The sequence below is a fragment of the Rosa rugosa genome, chromosome 4, assembly GCF_958449725.1.
Source record: "Rosa rugosa chromosome 4, drRosRugo1.1, whole genome shotgun sequence".
In the NCBI taxonomy this organism is placed as follows: Eukaryota; Viridiplantae; Streptophyta; class Magnoliopsida; order Rosales; family Rosaceae; genus Rosa; species Rosa rugosa.
In genome coordinates this window covers 26,907,382-26,926,616 of record NC_084823.1, presented here as the reverse complement: position 1 = coordinate 26,926,616, position 19,235 = coordinate 26,907,382, and the positions used below count along the sequence as shown (strand labels likewise).

The following is a 19,235-nucleotide window of genomic DNA, read 5'->3' as shown; positions in this document are numbered from 1 at the left end:
AGAACCAATAAATTTACAAACTCCTGTAATCAGAGTGCCCGTTCAAAATTATCCATCTCTTGGCTAGGGTTTACTTACGTAGTAACATGCCTGGTGAGCGAAAGGCGCATGTATTATTTGTACTGTGGACTTAATAATTATTAAACAAACCATTATTGTCTAGCTGCACATAGATTTTAGGGGTCGTGACCACTTACCCAATTTTAGCCCAAAAATTGCCCACTTACTCCACCAAGAGTTTTTTGACCTCATTTACCCAATCTAACCTATAGTGACAGTTTTGCCCCCTATTAAACTCTATCCTCTCAGACTCTCTCTCACACACTCTCTCTCTCTGCCGCGCCCCACATCCGGCTTCGCTCTCTCTCTCTCTCTATCTCTCTGTGCCATGGTTGCTCCGGCAGCTTCGGGCCACCACCTCCATCAAGTCTCCACCTCCATCAGAGAAGATAGGAGCACTGCATCCGGATTCGACCTCAACCTCCGAGCGCCGCCGTCACTCGAACCATACTCTCTCTCCCCCAGACTCTCTCTCTCTCTGCCATGGCTGCTCAGGCGCTCCACCTTCGGATTCGGGCCAACAACTCAATCGATCCGGCGGATTCTGGGCCATCTAGTCTCTGTTTCTCGATCCGGATCTTGGCCGGGTCTTAATTGGGGAACCCACGGCGACGAAGAGGTACGGTGATTGAGGTTGAGGTCGGTGGTCCGGTCCCATTAACCTTGTTTCGCCAACTCTTCCCATCTCGACGAAGACGATGACGATCCGACCAATCCTGCACCGGCCTCACACTCGGTGGGTGCCCAGAGCAATTTCTGGGTGCCCATATCACTTTTTTTTTTTTTTTTTGTACACTGTGAACCCCAAGAATGAGGAAGGAGGGGAATTGCAATGTAACTGTGGGGTTTGTTTGATGGTCTACTGGGGCAGTAGACACATTATTGGCCCCCAGTAGACTTTTATATGAGGGACAGGGATCACTATAGTGTGGTGTTTTAATAAGTTACCTGTTGTTTTCTGTGTATTAAAGTCAAATTATCTGTGAATCCTACAAAAATGTGCATTTTTGGTGGTCTATTGGGAGGCAGTAGAAACATTGGACTTTGTATTGGGGGGCAATAATATGATTACTGGGGGGCAGTAATATGATTATAAATTGATCAATTGTTCCTGTAGTGTATTCATTTTGGTTTTTGGAGTTCATAAAATTCACTGGACGGCAATAATATGATTTTTGGGAGGCAATAATATGATTACTGGGGGGCAGTAATATGATTACTGGGGGGCAATAATAGCCGGATTCCGGATTCCGGTCACCGGTCGCCGGAATCTGGTCACCGTTCGCCGAAGTTCCGTCACCGGTCGCCGGAGTCCGGTCGCCGGAGACCGCGCCGACCACTGGTCACCGGAGCACAGCAAGGTGGAAGGTGACTTCTCTCTCTAAGTGAGAAAGAAGGAGAGGGCAAAAAAGTCTCAAAAAAAAAGAAAAAAGAATTAATTGGATAAAGGGGAAATAATCCCTTAGAGTGTTTTGGGTAAATGGGGTTAAAAAACAGTTGGTGGAGCAAGTGGGCAATTTTTAGCCTAAAATTGGGTAAACGAGCATTTTCCCTAGATTTTAATCATTTTATAGCATTAGCTTACGGGGGCTAATGAGCCGGGCGGGTTTTTTCCGGCCTTTGGCGGGCCGGCCCTGAAATTCCTAAGCTAAATCGGTCCTTAACACTAGCGTGTATTAAGAGGCTAACATTAATTAAATATAAAATGCTTGTAACACCAGAAAACGAGGAACATAAAATTATAAATAATTTATCAGAGTATCCCGTCCCCGTTAAATCATTACTTGCGTTCTCTATCCCGACCAAACCACTAGAACAAAAGACTCATTTTTTGCTGCAGGGCTGTAACCAACTGTGTCGATGCATGCCAGGCGTGGGTTCACATGTTCGAACTTTTTTGCATTTACCTTCTTCTGTCTTTCCATACCAACTTGCACCTACACCACGCTTGGAGATTGCATCTGGAAGTGGTGCATTTGATCTTGAATCATGCAATTGCTGAAACAACAGATTAATTACTAAAGTGAGAAATGAAAAAGAACAAACCGGAAGAAAAGCATTGATCTCAGTCTCGCACCTTGATATGAGTCATTGCTGCAAGGTTGTAACCAATGATATCCTTCTTTGCCTGGAGCAACACAGTTATCAACATGTCAGACAAAGAATCAATTACTACTATGTATGACCAAGACTATCATCAAAATCAAATTAATTTCCTGTAACGTCTGAATCAAGCAAGTTAGTCGAATTTATGTCTCTACAATACATTACAATTGGTACAGACATAATATCATCCTGCACATCAGTCCTAAGCAGATAAGTGTGTAAATGTTAAAAGGCACCATTAACCCTGCAAAATTTCTATCCTAAAGTGAACAATCTGTTACCTTTAAGTTGGGATAAAGAACCTCTTTTAAACCGGTCAATATTGGTTTTACAGCTGGAGTGGAAATCAATTGATTACAATTTATCTGCAGCAGCAATGTAACCACCCTGGTAATGAATTCAACCTGCAAACAATTCTTTTTTCTTTTAATAGAAAGAAAAGAAACAAATAAGTTCACAGCTTCTCCACCCCCAACCCCAAACAAACCAACCAAAAAAAGGGCCAAATAACGGGCAGGTGATAAGTGTTTCATAGTCATGATCCAATTTTAAAAGCATGACACTAGTATATATAACGCTTATAATAAATACAGGAACAGACTATGCGAGGCATAAGTTATTTGAGAAAACTGTGTAAACAGATACAAGCACGAGCAACAAATAAACCTCGATGGATACCCTGTCTTTGAAAATTTTAATAGACACCAACCTCATCAGGACGTAGACCAACATCCTTGCAGAAAGACAAAATCTTCAAGGCATCCGAGAAGGGTAGCCCCTGCACTACCAGTGTCAGTAATCTTAACAATGGAAGAAACTGATTGTGCATAAAGATGTATAAAATATGAAAAGAAAAATCCCAGAAAGAGAAGCTCAACCGGCTCATGAAAATAAAAGGTGCGCCAAAAAGGGAAACCCTACTGGTGTGATGCGAGTAGTTTATCCTTTATCTCCTTAGATCACTTGTTCTTGCTTTTGTAGAATCCTTTTGTTTCTAAACAACTATAACCCGCTGCGATAAGACCCTAGATTCTAAACAGAAAACCTTGTTCTTCAAGTTTTCCCCTAATTGTCCGGCATAATTTTGGTATCACAGGAGGATATTATGGGAAAACCTTTTGAGGGACGTTTGAGTGACTACCACTCATTTTAACATTAAAAAAAAAAAAAAACCAGCCATGGAGAAGGAAACACCAAAAATAATACTCATGAAAAGGAAGAGAAACAACCAAAATTCTCACAACAACCAATACAGCAAGTACAACAGAGCAAGGAAGACAAAGACTCGTTTAAAGGTGATACAACAGGAGATAAGAAAATAGAGTCAAATGTTCCAGCAATTGGATATCTTATTCATATTGTATCCAAGTAAATAAGGTATGAAATCTAATATAAATGATTACTAAGTTAAACTACAATATGCAATTACAGGGGGATTTGGATTTAAATTGCTTCCTTTTTGAGAGGATGCAAGATCTATTCCATCTCCTATATCGACTAGGGTCCCTGCACTCCCTCGACATCAGCTGTTAACCGATTAGGGGTTTTAGATATCTAATAATAGATGCTGAATCATATCCGATATAGATTTCCAATCAAGTATGTCACCCAATAGAGAGAATACATAGACAAAGGATAAAGGGTTGTTTAGAAGACTTCATCAATAGCCTCACTAGATTAGTGCTTGATCACTACAACTTGATTATGAATTGTTCTTGCTCCATATCTATGTCCTTGTGTGTTTGATCCTAGTAGTTTTAGAAATGTGGCTAATATCTGAAGAATACCACTCTTAAGAGAGAGTGATGGCCATTTGTATACTGCTCCTGGCGTGAGAGTGAGATAATGTGAGATGTACAGAGATGGAGAGCAAAGCGTATTCCACTCTCAAATAGAGAGGGAGGGAGGGAGGGAGGGACCTTATTTGTTACTCTGGTTTAACCAATTCACAACTCTGACTCGAAACTTTAAAATATACAAATATATACTAGTCTAGCTCACAAACTGCAGGGCATTGCACCAAGGAATAAGACCAGGATGAGATAAAAAATAAAAAAAATAATAAAAAAATAAATAAAAAATTGAAAGACAACACAGAAGCACACTACTGCATTTTGAACAACATGAGGTAAAGTCTTACCAATAGCATCGACTCCAAATCGCTTGTCTTAACCTTCAAAAGTTCATGCAGAAAATAATCAGGGGGAGACAGCCCTAGCATAAAAGGATTTGGTTGAAACTCAGCAACCAGCTTTCCACTGACTTTTTCCGCCTGAAATGGCATGGTGAAACAATTTAATTTAAGTAGCCGTGTTATAGCTATCTGAGTAGTAATTTTCTGTGATTGGTGGTTAGTGAAGTAAGACCAAAAGACTCAACCTAAAAATAATAATAATGACCAAAAGATCATGAGGCAGCAAATTCGTTCACCAATTTCTTGGCAAATTCAGTATCTTCATATTTAGTGCATCAAAATTCATTAAGATTCCCCCATCTTTTGTCTTTTTTCCCTCATCTTTTGCCTTTTTTTCCCATCTCTCCAAACACAATCTTGTGTAGTTCCAGATAAATTTATAAGTTTTCTAATTGTATTTGGAAGTTCAAATGAGTACAAGTTTGGGTTATAGCAGTGCTCCAAAGACAGTACTGAGTTTGATACTTTGATTCATGAATCATGTTGCACATAAATGAAGAAGCCACCATTGCCAAATCTGTCCTTTAGTTTATAATCTACAAAAGCCATATATGTAGTACAGTATATTTCATACGTAATGCATGCAGAAATAAGTTTTGAGACTCAAATAGAGAGTTTCCAAACTGAAAGGATGATTCCCTTAGTTGCTTCCGGTCCATTAATGACAGTACTTAAATGTTTGAACCAGGCATACATACTAAACTCAGGGAATATTGCACATGATGAGATGCATCCAATGTCAACATATAAAGAACATTATAAATTAATGTTATCTTTGAAGCATCATTGGTCAAGCAAAACCTAATCAATTTCAGAAACAAATGTACCTCATAATTGGCTCGTTGCTTTGATTCTTCCCATGCTATTTCTAGTTTAGCAACAATTGAGTCGGTCAAAGAAATTGTTTCTTTAGTTTTCTTCCCAGCAAAAGCCACAGCTCCCTCTGCAGGGATCTTTTCCTTGAGTGCAAAATTGTTCTCATATTCATCCTTGAAGTCAGACTCGTACATCTTTTCCAACTCCCGTTTTTCCCTCTCTTCCTGCAATTTCAAACAAAGATTTTTAATAGGAGAAGAAATTGTCTTTTTAAGAAGTCCATATTCAACCTCAAACATCATGATCAGTATTGGGGTAGAAAAACAGAAATTTGGGGTAGAAAAACAGCTTCTTTCGTCAAGAAGAGGCATTACCTCAAGGAAAAATGGCTCATCAGTACGATCCCAGCGGCGAATTGAGCGATCATGAGATCCCGTGACAAAGAAATCACCACGGTTACTAATAGCGAGGCAACAAACACCCTCATGGTGTCCCTTCATAGTTAAAAGCAACTCAAATTTATCAGCATCCCAGTAGTTTACTTGCTTATCATCCCCAACACTAACAAAGTAATGGGTATTTGGCACAAATTGTACTTGCTGAACGCTGCTCTGATGATCAAACATTGATTTGTGGCAGTCACCAAAATCTAGCCCCCAAATCTTCACATTTTTGTCTTGAGATCCAGTCACTATCAACTCTCCATCGGATGAGACATCGAGACATAGCACTGGCAGCTTGTGACCATATAAGGTGACGAAAAGTTTGAGTGAATCCATATATAATACCTAAGAACACCACATAAATGCCAAAGCTAAGAACAGCACTCAATGAACAGATATTATTAATGAAGATCGCAAACCCAAAACAGCAAAAAGTAATCCCTGTAATTTTATCCAAGCTCATGTTGGGCATTTCTCATCACAAGTTTTAATATATACCTTACAAACATCTGGATAAGTTTTAGCAATTGATCACTAATTTTTTTCTTTGCTTTCCTGTGTCACTATATAACTCTCTATTTCTACATAATTAACAGAGGTTGTGAATTTCCGAAGTTAAGAGAGGTTACTGACTAACTTATGCCCAAATTCGGTTATGTGATTAAAAAAGTAAATTCAGATGGCATATGCTAAACAAAGTGAAACTAAAAATTGATGTCACCAATACAGATGTACTGCGTTTTCTATAGTTGTGGAAGCCAAATTAGGACTTGGTTTAATAATTAAATGAAACAACCCAATGGATGATTATGTCAATTTGACCTTTACTATGGTATCAAACGCCACCAAAAGATATTTGGCATCAGGACTGATAGAAACCACACGAACATCAGTATCCATCTCCTTCATTCTTACATTTGACACCAGCAGGCGCTTAGAATCCTGTTACAAACAAAGTGCATCCAGTCATAAAAAAAGTCAAGAAGGTTGGGCCCAATAAAACAGCAGGAATGGAGGGCCACAAAGGAGGAGGGGAAAATCAAGGATAGGATTTCATCTTAAGAAACCCATAATAAAGTAGGGATTCCAACTTTGTCCAATCAACAGAGGAAAAAAAAAAAAATCCTTCTTCTTGTTATACCTGAGCCCATCCATAGACATGCATGTATGTAACTATATAGGGGGATGTTTTTTTTTTTTTTTGAAATGGTTGAAACGACTGATGATCAAATAAGTATTAAAAGTAGACAGATTCCATTTTGCATGGTATCAAAGCTTATATAGATTTGAGAAAACAAGAACACTGATATGTTAAACATAAAGACATCACCAAATCAGGACATAGACTCATAGAAATGAGACAAAAGTATGCTCCAGAAATAAGTCCTAGAGCAAATAAATGACATGTTACCCTAAGAACCGATAATGATAGTAACATAGGATTAGAACTTCAAACAGGAGAAGGTACACGGGACATACTTCTTTGACTCCATATTCCCAGAACTTAACATAACCATCAGAGCTTCCTGTGACAAAACCATTTTCATTGGGAATTCTTGCAATAGACTGAACAGAGCCACCATGAGCTTCTACTACTTCAGTGACAGTTGCACTCCCAACGTCAATAATTTCTATTGTTCCACCCTTGGTTCCAACAAGTGCAAACTTGTTATTGCAAGAAGGAAGGATAAAAGCACACATGGCGAATCCTGTGTCAATAGTTCCAAGGCAGTAACCATTGGTTGGATTCCAGATCTTTGCTGCATTATGACTGGTTGACATCAAAACTGTGTTGTCTGAGCTAAGCGCTACACTTGTGACAGATGATCGGTGGCCGTGGAGGTCTATAGAGCGTGTTTGTTTTGTTGCTTCGCTCTCAAGAGAATAAAACACGCACAGATTATCGCTCAGAGACAAAGCTATTGTGGCTAGGGAAGTCTTGGGAGGGTTTGGACAAAAAGAGATGGAACATATCTTTTTACCAGGTCGAATAGTTTGGAAAAGTTGAAAAACATCAGAGACCATGACCACGTGCCTCTTTCCCTCTTTTCCAGCTCCATCATCCTTCATCACCTCGGCTTCCCCTTGGGCAGACTTTTTCTTTTTGATCCGGCGAATCCTGCGGTTTGCTTTACGGGTAGATTCAGCCTCATCCAGTACGTTGAATATATGTACCGCCTTTCCTGCCTCTTGACATGCCAGCAAATTTCCAGACTTGTTGAATCTCACAGTTGCAACTCTGTTCTTGCTTTTTCGCTGATATTCACCAAACAGCTTCAAAACTTGCCATTTATTATGAGGGGATGGATCTCCAGAGTCTGTTCCATTTGCATTCGCATTAGAAGTGGATTGGCAAGCTTCAAGGTCATGCTTAATTGTGTAAAACCTAAGTTCCAAGTCAGCAGAGCCAGAGACCAAATATCTTTCTTCCGGATCGATATCTATGGACCAAATTTCACTATGGTGGTCACTTATTGTCTGCATGCAATGGGGGGTTTCAAGATCCCAGACCTTCAAAAATTTGTCTTTTGAGGAACTAACGAGTTTCTTACAACGGTCCAAGAAGACGAGGTCAGTGACCTGAAAAATACACAGATAATTTAAAAATCCACAGCCTAAAAATTGGATAATAAAGAGAGTTGTAGTTTTATTTGAACAACTATATAAACCTGATTCCCATGCCCGCGGAGGCGATAGATGCCCTCGCCCCTCTCCACATCCCACAATATAATGTCCTTATCTTGACCACCAGAAACCAGCCTATCTCCAATCTTGTTGTACCGTAAGACACTAACGGCCCCCGTATGACCGTAGAATGTGGTCTCACAAATTTTATTCTGAGAGTCCCAAATTCTAATGCTCCCATCTCCATACCCAGTGGCTATCTGCAATCAATGACATAAGAAACAGCAGTATCTAAATTAGTTCTGACTGTTGAATCTCAATTATCAGATCGGAACTCCCTTTCTACAGAAAAGCGTAAGCTTACCAGAGAAGAAGAAGAAGAAGGCGAGACCGCGATGGAGGTGACTGGCGGCGAATATCCATCAGCAGCACAAGGAGTTAAGGTTTTGATGCAAATGCCTTGTCGCACGTTCCACACGCCCACCTTTTCCAGGCCCGGGGCAAAAATGTGCTTCCCGGAACTGTCGTAGGCGATGTTTGAATTGCCAGAAACTATCACGCCGAAGGCGGCACCCTGCTCGTATCGCAAGTACGACTTCACCATGATTCCTTTTCTCTCCGCTTCTGACTTCTGAGAAGTAGGGTTTAAGAAAGTAGGGTTTAAGAACCTTCTTTTTTTTTTTTTTGAAAGGGGGTTTAAGAACCTTTTATATTGCAAAAGGCCCAAATTTTGAGCCCAGAGTCCATTCGTTAAAATATAACTGGGCCTGTTCACAACTTTTTATTTTTATTTTTATTTTTATACAAAAACGACTATATTAAATGTACAAGGATACTCTTCCTGTGAGCTCTGGGAAAATGTGTCGAACTTGGTAGAGATCGTATAAGAAATTATTCAACGATCTCGATAAATGTTAAGTTACTTGGGAAAATTTTCACCAAGTGAAATCCTTGATTTAGGAGTTGAATAATAAAGTACACGACACGACGAGTTCGTGGAAATTTTCGGGGATTTTAGAAATTAATTTAAAGAAATAGAATTTTCTACGGTACGATCTGGACCATTGATCAAGCACCGCTTCATCTTGGCCCTTGAATAGAATGGAAATTAGGGTCTTTATATTCCTTGATCAGATCAAGGATCGGGGTTACTCCCAGAAAGCTCGAGAGAGAGCATTAGAGAGCTCTCTGACCCGGACACCCGCCGCGACCCGAGAAAGAAACCCAACCGGAGGAACGACGTCCGGCCACCCCACGACGGCGCACAGCCACCATTCCCTTCGTCTTTGCGTCGCCTGCGTCCCTGTGTCCTCGGATCTTACATGCAACGATCGTGAACGGAGAATCAACGACGAGAAGCAGCGCCTGTTCCGGCGAGTTTCTGCAATTCCCGGCGACTCCGGCCACCGTCTGAGCTGCTTGTGGTATGAAACCTCACCTCTTCATCATTCCCTACACGTTCGACTGATTGGATTTTGAATTTGACGGGGTTTTAATGACTTGGTTTCTGGGTTGCTTCTGCCTCCGTCGCGGCTCCTAGACGCCGGCAGTTTTCCGGCTCTTCTCGTCTTCGTTTTGGCTCGGTTGCATCTGTAGACGAAGGCAGACCTTGTTTAGGAATTGAGGTGCAAGAATTGCTGGTTGGGGTGGCCATCAGATCGAATCCCATCACCGGTCGAGTGTCGAAGGTATGCTGGACGGAGTTGATCAACTCGGCGTCGACTAGGCTAACTCCCACAACTATGTTCTTCGTCATCTAGGTTTCATCTGCAGATTCTACCACAGAAGGTAAAATCGGGGTTCTGCACTTTTGGCACACTTGATAGATTGGATGAACTGTGGTGTCGTGGTTGAAATCGGAATATCCTGGTTACAAGCTTAATTACATGCACACCATGGGTTGTTTGTTTTGAGTTGAATGGATTTTGAATTGTCAAGTTTGATGTTTGTCTTTTTTTTTGGTCGAAAATGAAATTTCATTAAGCCACCAGGGCAAGAAGAAAAGCCAGAGAGCAAGTACAAGAAAAGAAAAGCTCAAAGGCTACACAAAAGATGGGCGGCAAAAGCCTTAGGACAAATTACAGGGGGGCCTGGGAGGCCATCACTTCACAGAATAGAGATCAGGGAGGTTGGAGGTGTTACGTCCCGAACCCAAATTCACCCGTTTACTGGTCATTTGGACGGTAAACGACAACTATTTTCACTTTGACTGTCGTTTCAGCACTTTTAGTGGCCCTAAAAGTTGACTTTTTGTTCGGGTCAGAATTTGAGAAAATTTTCTTCACGAAAGTTGTAGAGGATGTTAAACCGAGCGCGTGCATATGTGGTTCGTAAAAATCGGAGCTCGTATGCGAAAGTTATAGGCGAAAAAGGAAAAGTTACTGTTCAAGGTAAGTTTCTATATAAAGGGAAAATCACTGTGGTAAGTTTCCAATTGGAAACTTACCGGGCTCCCTCTCTCTCCTCTCCCCCGATCTCTCCTCCTCCGGTTCGGGGGATTTTTGAATTTCCGGCCTAATTTCCGATTCCGGCCACCTGACGGCGTGTCACTGGTCATTCTGGGACCGCCTCTTCCTTCCCTACACGCTGGTACCCTGGGCTTTCGACAATTTGGCCGAAAAACCTCGATTCGAAGCAAATTCTCCTCCGGGTGCAATTTTGGTTTTTCCGGCGATTTCGCAGTTTCCGGCCGTCTCCGACCACCAAACTTGGACTGAAGGAGCGCCTTGAGCCGGCGAACATTTCCCCTAAGGTCTCTTGCTCCGATTTGCATCGTGGAGGCCGAATCGACGAAGAACATCCTTGGGTCCGAAGCAATTTTCTGGGCAAACTTCATCAGCTTAATCCGAGCTCTTAAAGGTAAAATTGTGAGATGTTGTAGTTGAATGAATGGTTAGTTTTGTTGAGTAGAAGCTACTGTCCAAATTTGGTGGCCATCGGAGGTGGTGGCCGCCGGCGCGTGGGCCCCACTCGCCGCCACTGTGGGTGGCGCGTGGTGGCGCGTAGGGCTGACATTTAATTCCAATTTTTAGCCCAATAAATCCTATAATTTGAGTAGAGCTTGTTTATGAAGTTTGGTAATTTTTGGAGGAGTTTGGAATTGTTTGTGAATTTTGAAAGTGTGGAGTTTCGGTTGGTGATTTGTGGGAATCCGGCCTTCGGATTTCCCTTATTCCGTCATGGAATACCTTAATCGATGGATTGATATAAATGGTGAAGTTTGGCTTGAAGTCGAAAGGAGTTGGAGTTGCTAGTTTACGTGGGGTTTTCGGGATTCATTATAGAATCGTATTGTTTTATCGAATTGTTGTTTATGGAATACAATTGTGTACAGGACGAGATACTGACTCATCGCTCGACGAGGATCCTTACGCTTGGATACCACGCTAGCCGTATACTGTGAGTGGACTTTTATTTTCAAATAAGTGATGCATGCATTTATTTATTAAAGTATGCTTTATTTAATTAACATATTATTTTCCGAGCATATGAATTGATTTTGGAATTTGATTTCAATTTATCTCGTGGATTTGCTTTCAATAATGATTTTCATGAAGTAATTATGATTTATACCGGTTGTGAATTTTGATTATTAATTTGTTATGCTCGGATTCGAATTTATAATTGATGTTGAATTTGGACGAATTATTTTTCCGAGGTGATTTCCGGAATTAATTATATTTCTATTCATTGTTTTGAGATTTCTGGAAAGCTTTTCGAAATGGGATTTCGATGCAGTTATTTCTTATTTATCTATCGACTTTCGGTTTTGGCATTGGGAATGCCTTGTTGATGATCTAATTATTTTCTTAGCGTGTGGGACACGCTGTTGATTTATACGACGTTTTACGAGAATTTCCGGGTACGGTTGGGAATCGTACCCGTGTTTTCTTTATTCGTGGGACATGGGGAAGCCTTAAGGATTTATTGGATTTTATTAGTTTTTACCCGCCATACCTGGGTCGTCATATTTATTGCTAGCTAGCCTATTAGTACTCCTCCCTGCTTACTATGTGTTTGTGGGTGAGTAAGAGCAGAGCATGGGATGCTCCAGAGTGTGGGACACTCCGACCCGAGCCTGGGAGGCTCCCTTCTTTCGTATGGTGAAACTTCTTCCCCATATTTTATCGTTGCTTGACTAGCGGGGCTAGTCCGATTTTCACTGTAGCCAGCGGGGCTGGTCTTATCTTTTTGAGAAACGAGATTTCGGTTTTACGATATATTTTTCGAATGTTGTGACTAGCGAGGCTAGTCGGTTTATCGTTTTGAAATTCTTGGTTTTAAAGCTAAATGTGTTTTACCATTTGTGCATGCATCGAGTTTTTAAAGGAATAAATGTGGAAAAGCACAAACCCACTTTTCTTTACAATTATTTATTTATTTATTTTGTCCACTCACGCTAACGTTTTTATGTGCTTTTCCCCTGGGCCCTTCGGTTTCAAATGCCCAGTCTGCAGAGTAGCTGGTTCGGCATAGTAGGATTCGGGGCATAGCATCTGCTGCTGTTGTTTTCATTGTAGGTTATCTGTTGAACCTACCTGTATTGTTATTTTCTTCTTCCTCTTTTAGATTGCTCTGATAACCTGTTGGGGATAAATTATGTAAAGGTTGGAAGATACTTTGGTGTAATTAAGAATATGTTATTTTCGGATTTCAGTTGCTTATTGTGGAGTTGTTGGATTTTGGGGAGCAGGGTGGCTCCAGGATATTATGGATGATTGTTAGAAGTGTGATTGTAATTCTACAGGTTGGGTAGTCCATTTTTAGGGGTGACTCTGCCGAATTTTCGGTAGAGTTATTCCTAAGGTGGGCCCCACAGGGCCACCTCGGAATTCAGGGTGAAATTCGGGGCGGGTCCTGTCAGGAGGCCTATTGGCCCAGTCCTGGGAGCACAACCTCAGTTTGGCAAGCTTGGCCGCTGCATCCGTAACACGGTTAGCTTCTCGAGGGATCCGATTCCATTTGATCCCGGTGAATAAGGTTTTCAAATGAGACACCTTGTTCAACATATGAGAAATCCTCCAATTTGGAGAGGAGGAAGAATTGTTGAGAGCATGAAAGAGCTCCTGACAGTCACCTTCCAGGATGATGTTTTGGAGCTTTAGGAAAGCAGCAAGCTGAAGGCCCTTGACCACAGCCTCGGCCTCAACTTCAATGGGGGAATTGTGGCTCTTCAGAATACTAACTCCTGCAATTGATTGGCCTCTGTGATTTCTGATTATCACCCCCATACCACTTTTGTGAGTCTTGCTATCCCACGCTCCATCAACATTAACTTTGACAAAAGGGGGGGAGGGGGGCTGCCAAGAGGGGATGGGACCAGGTTCGGTAATAGAGTGAGGTGTCCTATCCAACAAGCCCGAAGCATTCAACCACTCAAGAAGGTTCCTGCTAATACTCTCGATCGCAGCCCGGGGGTTTGGTTCCCCATGTCTCATAACAACTTCACATCTGTGTTTCCATATTCCCCAAAGATGAAAAAATACACATTGCATCAAGTAATCCGGATTGTCGGAGAGAAGTGAAGCCTTTTTCTGGATTTCCAACAACCAAGCATCCAAAGTTGTGATTTTCTTTTTCTCCAGGATGTATCATGTGATGCTGCCAAACCACACCGCTGAAGTCCAAGAACAAAGGAGCAGGCAGTGCTCGGTAGTCTCAGGAAACTCCCCACAGATTTGGCACATGGGATTTTTAGCCATCTTTCTTCTAAATAGGTTCCAACTAGTTGGAATGGCATTCGAGATGGCTTTCCACAAAAAGTTTGCTATCTTGGGACTCGCATGAGAATTCCAGACCAGGTTCCAAATTTTCTTGTCAATTTGGGCCGAGGAGGAAGGGCCATATTTGGAGGAAGGCTTGGAGGTGGGGAGTGACATGTAGTAGCCACTCCTAACAGAATACAAACCATATTTGGTGTGAGGCCAAATTAGCTTATCCTTTTCATTTGCCTCTCCAATTGGGATCGCCTTGATGCATCTGATATCTGAAGGGTTGAGGAAGGGCTCAAGATGGGTAATGTTCCAGTTCCTATCTTCATCAATAATTTCGGACACCAAAAGAGGTGTAAATCTGTTTTAGGTATCCAAGGTCAAGTTTGATGTTTGTCAGTGTTGCTTTGGCTGTTGGTTAAACGATGATGTTGATGCATTTTGGTTCAAGACTAGTATTTGGTAATAGTCGAATTGAAATTATGTGGTGGAAGTGGCCTGGGAGTCCAAAGTAAATTGGGTACACCCGTTTTAAGTCGAATATATATTGGAAAAATATTGGGTGTCCTTAGTAGTTCCGTCGAATTACTATGCGACACAATCGTTAAGTAAAGAAAATAAATTAATATATATTGGGTGGCCTTAGTAAATCGGGTGCACTTAATATATATTTGGTCGTTATCGTAAACTTCAACTGAATGTTCGGTAATTTGGGTTAATTATCGAACTTGTTGCGATTGGTCAAACGTGGTCAAATTGGTCAACTCTTGGTCAAAACAGGAAAGGTTGGTTGGACGATTTATTAATCGTCGATATTTCATATAATTATTCAATGAGATATTAACGGTCGGAATATCGGAATCTAAGACTCCAGTTACCTGAGGAACAGAAAGTTTGCGACTCTCGGAATACGTGAGAGAAAGCATCGGAATTCAGATAGGGATTCAGGACTCTCATCAGTTAGTGGTTTTCTTATATTTTGTTATTAAAACGATGCATGTTAAGTGGTATGGTTTGGTTATGTTAAAATGCAATGCATACTAACCAAATAGTGAGAAGTGTGATGGCTTGAGAGCGAAAGGGGCACTGACTTCCTTGGGTTCGATTCCCTAAACCTCTGGAGGGTTAGTTACACCGGTCGTTCGGGTATCCCGATCGTAATGACGGGCCCGGTACGTGTGTGTAGCTAGGTTGTGGACGCTCTCGCTACGCTTACCTGGTAATAAATTAATTTGAGGTAAGGTTGTGTAATGGGGTCTATGGGACCGGCCATCATGTAATATTTGGATTTGGCGTCGTATTTATTAAAGCATCATGCATCGGTTTTTAAGTTATAAAATCTTATAAAGTTTGTCGTTCCTTGAAGTCTTTGGTTTAGGCATGTTTTCATACTGGGATCCCAAATATATATTTACTAGTTTCAAATCTAGTCGAGGTAGAGTTCCGGTAGAGCAGCGAGGACGAAAGCTCGCCCCTACAACAGTTTGGATGCAGGTACTGTGCACTGGTGACGGGACATTAGACGACGGAGCTGGGTGTGCAGAACAAGTTCGGTAAACTATCGTCTATCGTCTAGAGTTTTTTCTATTCGCTTTGTGTCTAATAAGGTCGAATTCTCATTTTCTGAAGTTCGTACTTTCGTGTGTACATTCATTTCCAGTTCTGGATGAACGAAATAGATTCTAGTGATTCAAATATTTTCACCTCAAAAGTACTTGTAGCTTCCGCTGTGTTTTTCAAAAAGTTTTCGAACAAAATGCCTTGCGGTTTTCTAGGATGTAAATCAAGCGTTCGGCTTATGTTTTAGAGACTAGTGGCACTGTAACGAGCTTAGGCTGGTGACGTGCAGCTTGGGCGTTACACTTTCTGAAGTTGAAGTCCAACATTTTTACCGTGAAGCAAATGGTGTTGCCCATCGTTTGGCACACCTTACTAGTTGTAATAGTATAGATGCACTTTGGGTGGAGGAGCCTCCCGTTATTATTCGGGATGTACTCTATGAAGATCTATGTAGTTTATCACGGGGCTTAGGTATTATGTCCTCCCTGTTGTACTTTGTTCCTACTTTTAATAATATGTCCGGGCGTGTGGCTGAGCCTCCTAACTAGGCTGAGTTCCAAACCCCGTTTCAAAAAAACAAAAAAAAAAAAATTTAGATCTGTTTGGTAGTGGTGTTGTTAGAGCTTTTTTGTTGTAATTTTTCCTTTTCTTCAAAAAAAAAAAAATCAAATAAATGACTCTAAAAGCCTCACTAGGAATAGGGTTAATCTAAATTCAACATTCTCCAAACTTATGCCCCGAATTTGCTAGCGCATCTGCAACAAAATTAATATGGTTAAAGGAGATTGACTCAAACAATCATGCTAACTGCTTAATGTCTCGAATAATGTAGAGAATTCTCCAAGGTGGGAATGTTCTTTTTCTAACACAATCAATAATGAGTTTGGAATCACCTTCCACATGTATCCTTTGAAAACCATTTTGGTACGCATTTGGCTTCTGCAATTGGGACTAAAGTTCAATTTTTAATCCTTTGAAAGCTACAATCCGGGTATTGCCATTACAATCTTGAATTAAGAAACCTCTTGCTGCCGAATTGTTTGAGACTGACACATCAAAATTTATCTTGTGACTATTTGTTACCAGCTACCTTCGGGACCGATGATTGTTCCGCACAATCTTACTAATGAGTGGCTCTAATGCTTTCTCATCTCAAATAGTGGTACCTTGCTGCTCTTCATAAGCGGTGTTGTGTATCTTTACACTACATATCATTTTAGATTGAGTACACAAAATACTAAATTACACTAAGACAACACATGTTGACTACCATAATCACGTCAACAATACATTTGTGAGTATATTAATGTTGACGCCTAAAAATCCAGCTAGCAGACCTAATTCATATTTCAGCCCAATAAGAAAGAAAGGCGAATTACACACAAATCATCATGTCATGCACATGGATCCAAGTCATATTCACGCGGTTGGAGCTTACAAGAATGGGTTGAAGGAATGGATGGATTTCAAATTTTTTTAATTTGTGTCTCTACACGAATGACAAGAGACTTATCATTCTCCATATTGAGCATACATAGTATGTGCTAGTCTTTCCAGATCGTCATGCCTAAATGATAATCCTATGACTAGGAACCTTTTAGGATAAGAGTTTAAAAGAGTAAAGGTCTCACACATCTAACTTTTTAGATTACTTTCTCTTTAACTCATATTCCTTGGACCTTGTTCAATCAAATATTAAATATAAGCAATGAACAATAAACTTGCCATTTTGATTAATAATAATTACATCAAAATGATTGTTTTAGGACACAACTCCTTCAATCTTCCACTTGTACTAAACCCAATCAGCCATGAAACTTACACCCATCTTCTCAAGATGTCATTCTAACTTTACTTGTGATAAACGCTTAGTGAATGGATTCGATATGTTATCAACATATGCTACTTTGAGAATGTTAACGTCTCCACGATTAACAATCTTCCTTATGAAATGGAAACGTCTTTCAATGTGTTTGGATTTTTTATGAGACATTGGTTCTTTGGCTTGAGCAATTGCCCCATTGTTGTCACAATAAAGTGGAGTCGGTGACTTAATGGCAGGAATAACATCAAGTTCAGTGATGAGCTTTTTCATCCAAACTACTTCCTTTGCAGCCTCTACAGCTGCAATGTCTATCTTCTACCTCAGTAGTGGAATCTGCAGTAACACTTTGTTTGCAGCTTCTCCAACTTACTGCACCTCCATTCAAGGCGAAAACAAATCCAGATGTGGATTTTCTGTCATTCACATCAGATTAAAAATCTGAGTCTGTGTATGCTTCCACTTGCAACTTTGATTGCAAATCACCACCTCCATAAACGAGGAGTAAATCTTTAGTCATTCTTAAGTACTTGAGGATATTCTTAACATCATTATAGTGTTCTAAACCTGGATTGGACTGATATCGACTAGTTATACTTGTGCCATAACTAATATCAGGTCTAGTGCACAGCATCGCATACGTGAGGCTCCCTATTGCAGACGCATATGAGATTTTGCTAATCTTTTGCACTTCCTTAATCGTTTGTGGGCACATTTTCTTAGAAATGTGAATGTCATGTCTGACAGACAGAAAACCCTTATTAGATTGTTCCATGTGAAATTTATTCAACACTTTGTCTATATACAAGGATTGAGATAAAACTAATATTTGATTAATATTGAGATAATTTACCATTTCAACAAATACCCAAAATAAAATGAAATTTGTTCAAGTAAATCCAGAATATGTGTCTGGCCCAAACTCTAGGTTACTTGACCTAGTTGTTATAGAGTTACGAATTAGAGATATTCTCGGAGATATTCATAGATATCCGATTAATTGTACGATTATCTTTCCTTGTACAACTCTGATTCTATGTTTTGTAATCATCTATATAAAGAGGCCCCTATTATCAATGAAAGTACAACTCAATTCTCTCCCAATTTCAGTTTTCCTTAAACACGTTATCAGCACGACGTCCTAACCCTGAAACAAATAGCTAAAACCCTAAATCCGAAAACAAAACCTTGAAACATTTTCTGTCTCCGCCACATAACTTGAAGACCTCGACCCCAGGAATCCAGAATCGGCGGCAGAACCACCAGAACCGGCCGAAAACTTATCGAACCGGCCACTGGAATCTCTAAATCAGCCGCAGCAAATACTCCACCAGTTCACCACCTTCCGGACCTCCAATTTCTACCAAATTTTTTTGCAACAGAAGATCCTCAATCCAACAATTCAGGAGCAGGAAGAAACAGCCCAAAAACCGGTGAATAAGATACTGAACTGGCAGCCAAACCCTACTGCATAAAAACCAGCAAAAGAAGAAAAGAAAAAAAAAAAGGAGGACTTGCATAAAAGTCGAATTTCTCAAAAACGACTACGCTAAAAAATTCCTAATTTCTTGGAAGCGACTACGCTTAGAAATTCTATTGTTTTCGTGGTAGCCTTTTCGCTCTGAAACTAACCCTAATCTTTTATTGTTTTTCAGGATGAGTAACCTGAACAAGTTGAGCTTCGCTCCACTAGAGACAACAAGCGCAGGATACCACAAGTGGGTTCGTGATGTGCGCCTGCATCTTAAGGCTGATAGGATCCTGAGTACGATCCAAGAGCCAAGTCAGAACGTGTTTACTCCTCAACAAGCTGCCGTTTTTGAAGCGAATAGAGCTACGAGAGAGGCCAATGAAGCTAAAGCCATAATTCTCATGACAAGGCACATGAATGACGCGTT

The 19,235-nt window shown here is 40.6% G+C and overlaps 1 protein-coding gene and 2 long non-coding RNA genes across 4 annotated transcripts; 2 read left to right on the top strand and 1 right to left on the bottom strand.

The window, feature by feature from the left end:
- Positions 1–1,666: 1,666 nt before the first annotated feature.
- On the bottom strand, positions 1,667–8,890 carry LOC133742122 (uncharacterized). 2 transcript variants are annotated; one of them, XM_062169803.1, is made up of 11 exons: positions 8,609–8,890; positions 8,289–8,504; positions 7,099–8,199; positions 6,442–6,561; positions 5,551–5,964; positions 5,188–5,400; positions 4,307–4,438; positions 2,876–2,944; positions 2,448–2,582; positions 2,138–2,188; positions 1,667–2,058 (listed from the first exon to the last, which is right to left on the bottom strand). In XM_062169803.1, exons 1-11 carry the CDS (start codon positions 8,846–8,848, stop codon positions 1,885–1,887), a joined length of 2,865 nt encoding a protein of 954 aa, XP_062025787.1. In that variant the 5' UTR covers positions 8,849–8,890; the 3' UTR covers positions 1,667–1,884. The 2 variants fall into 2 exon arrangements, with proteins under 2 accessions (XP_062025787.1, XP_062025788.1); XM_062169804.1 differs by having other exon boundaries at positions 1,670–2,058; positions 2,448–2,570.
- Positions 8,891–9,422: 532 nt separating this feature from the next.
- LOC133745911 (uncharacterized) lies at positions 9,423–10,784 on the top strand. The gene is made up of 3 exons (XR_009863865.1): positions 9,423–9,668; positions 9,785–10,032; positions 10,229–10,784. It is a non-coding gene; the product is annotated as an uncharacterized LOC133745911 (long non-coding RNA).
- A 14-nt stretch (positions 10,785–10,798) lies between these two features.
- Positions 10,799–12,764, top strand: LOC133745910 (uncharacterized). The gene is made up of 3 exons (XR_009863864.1): positions 10,799–11,103; positions 11,579–11,643; positions 12,695–12,764. It is a non-coding gene; the product is annotated as an uncharacterized LOC133745910 (long non-coding RNA).
- The last annotated feature ends 6,471 nt before the right edge of the window (positions 12,765–19,235 follow it).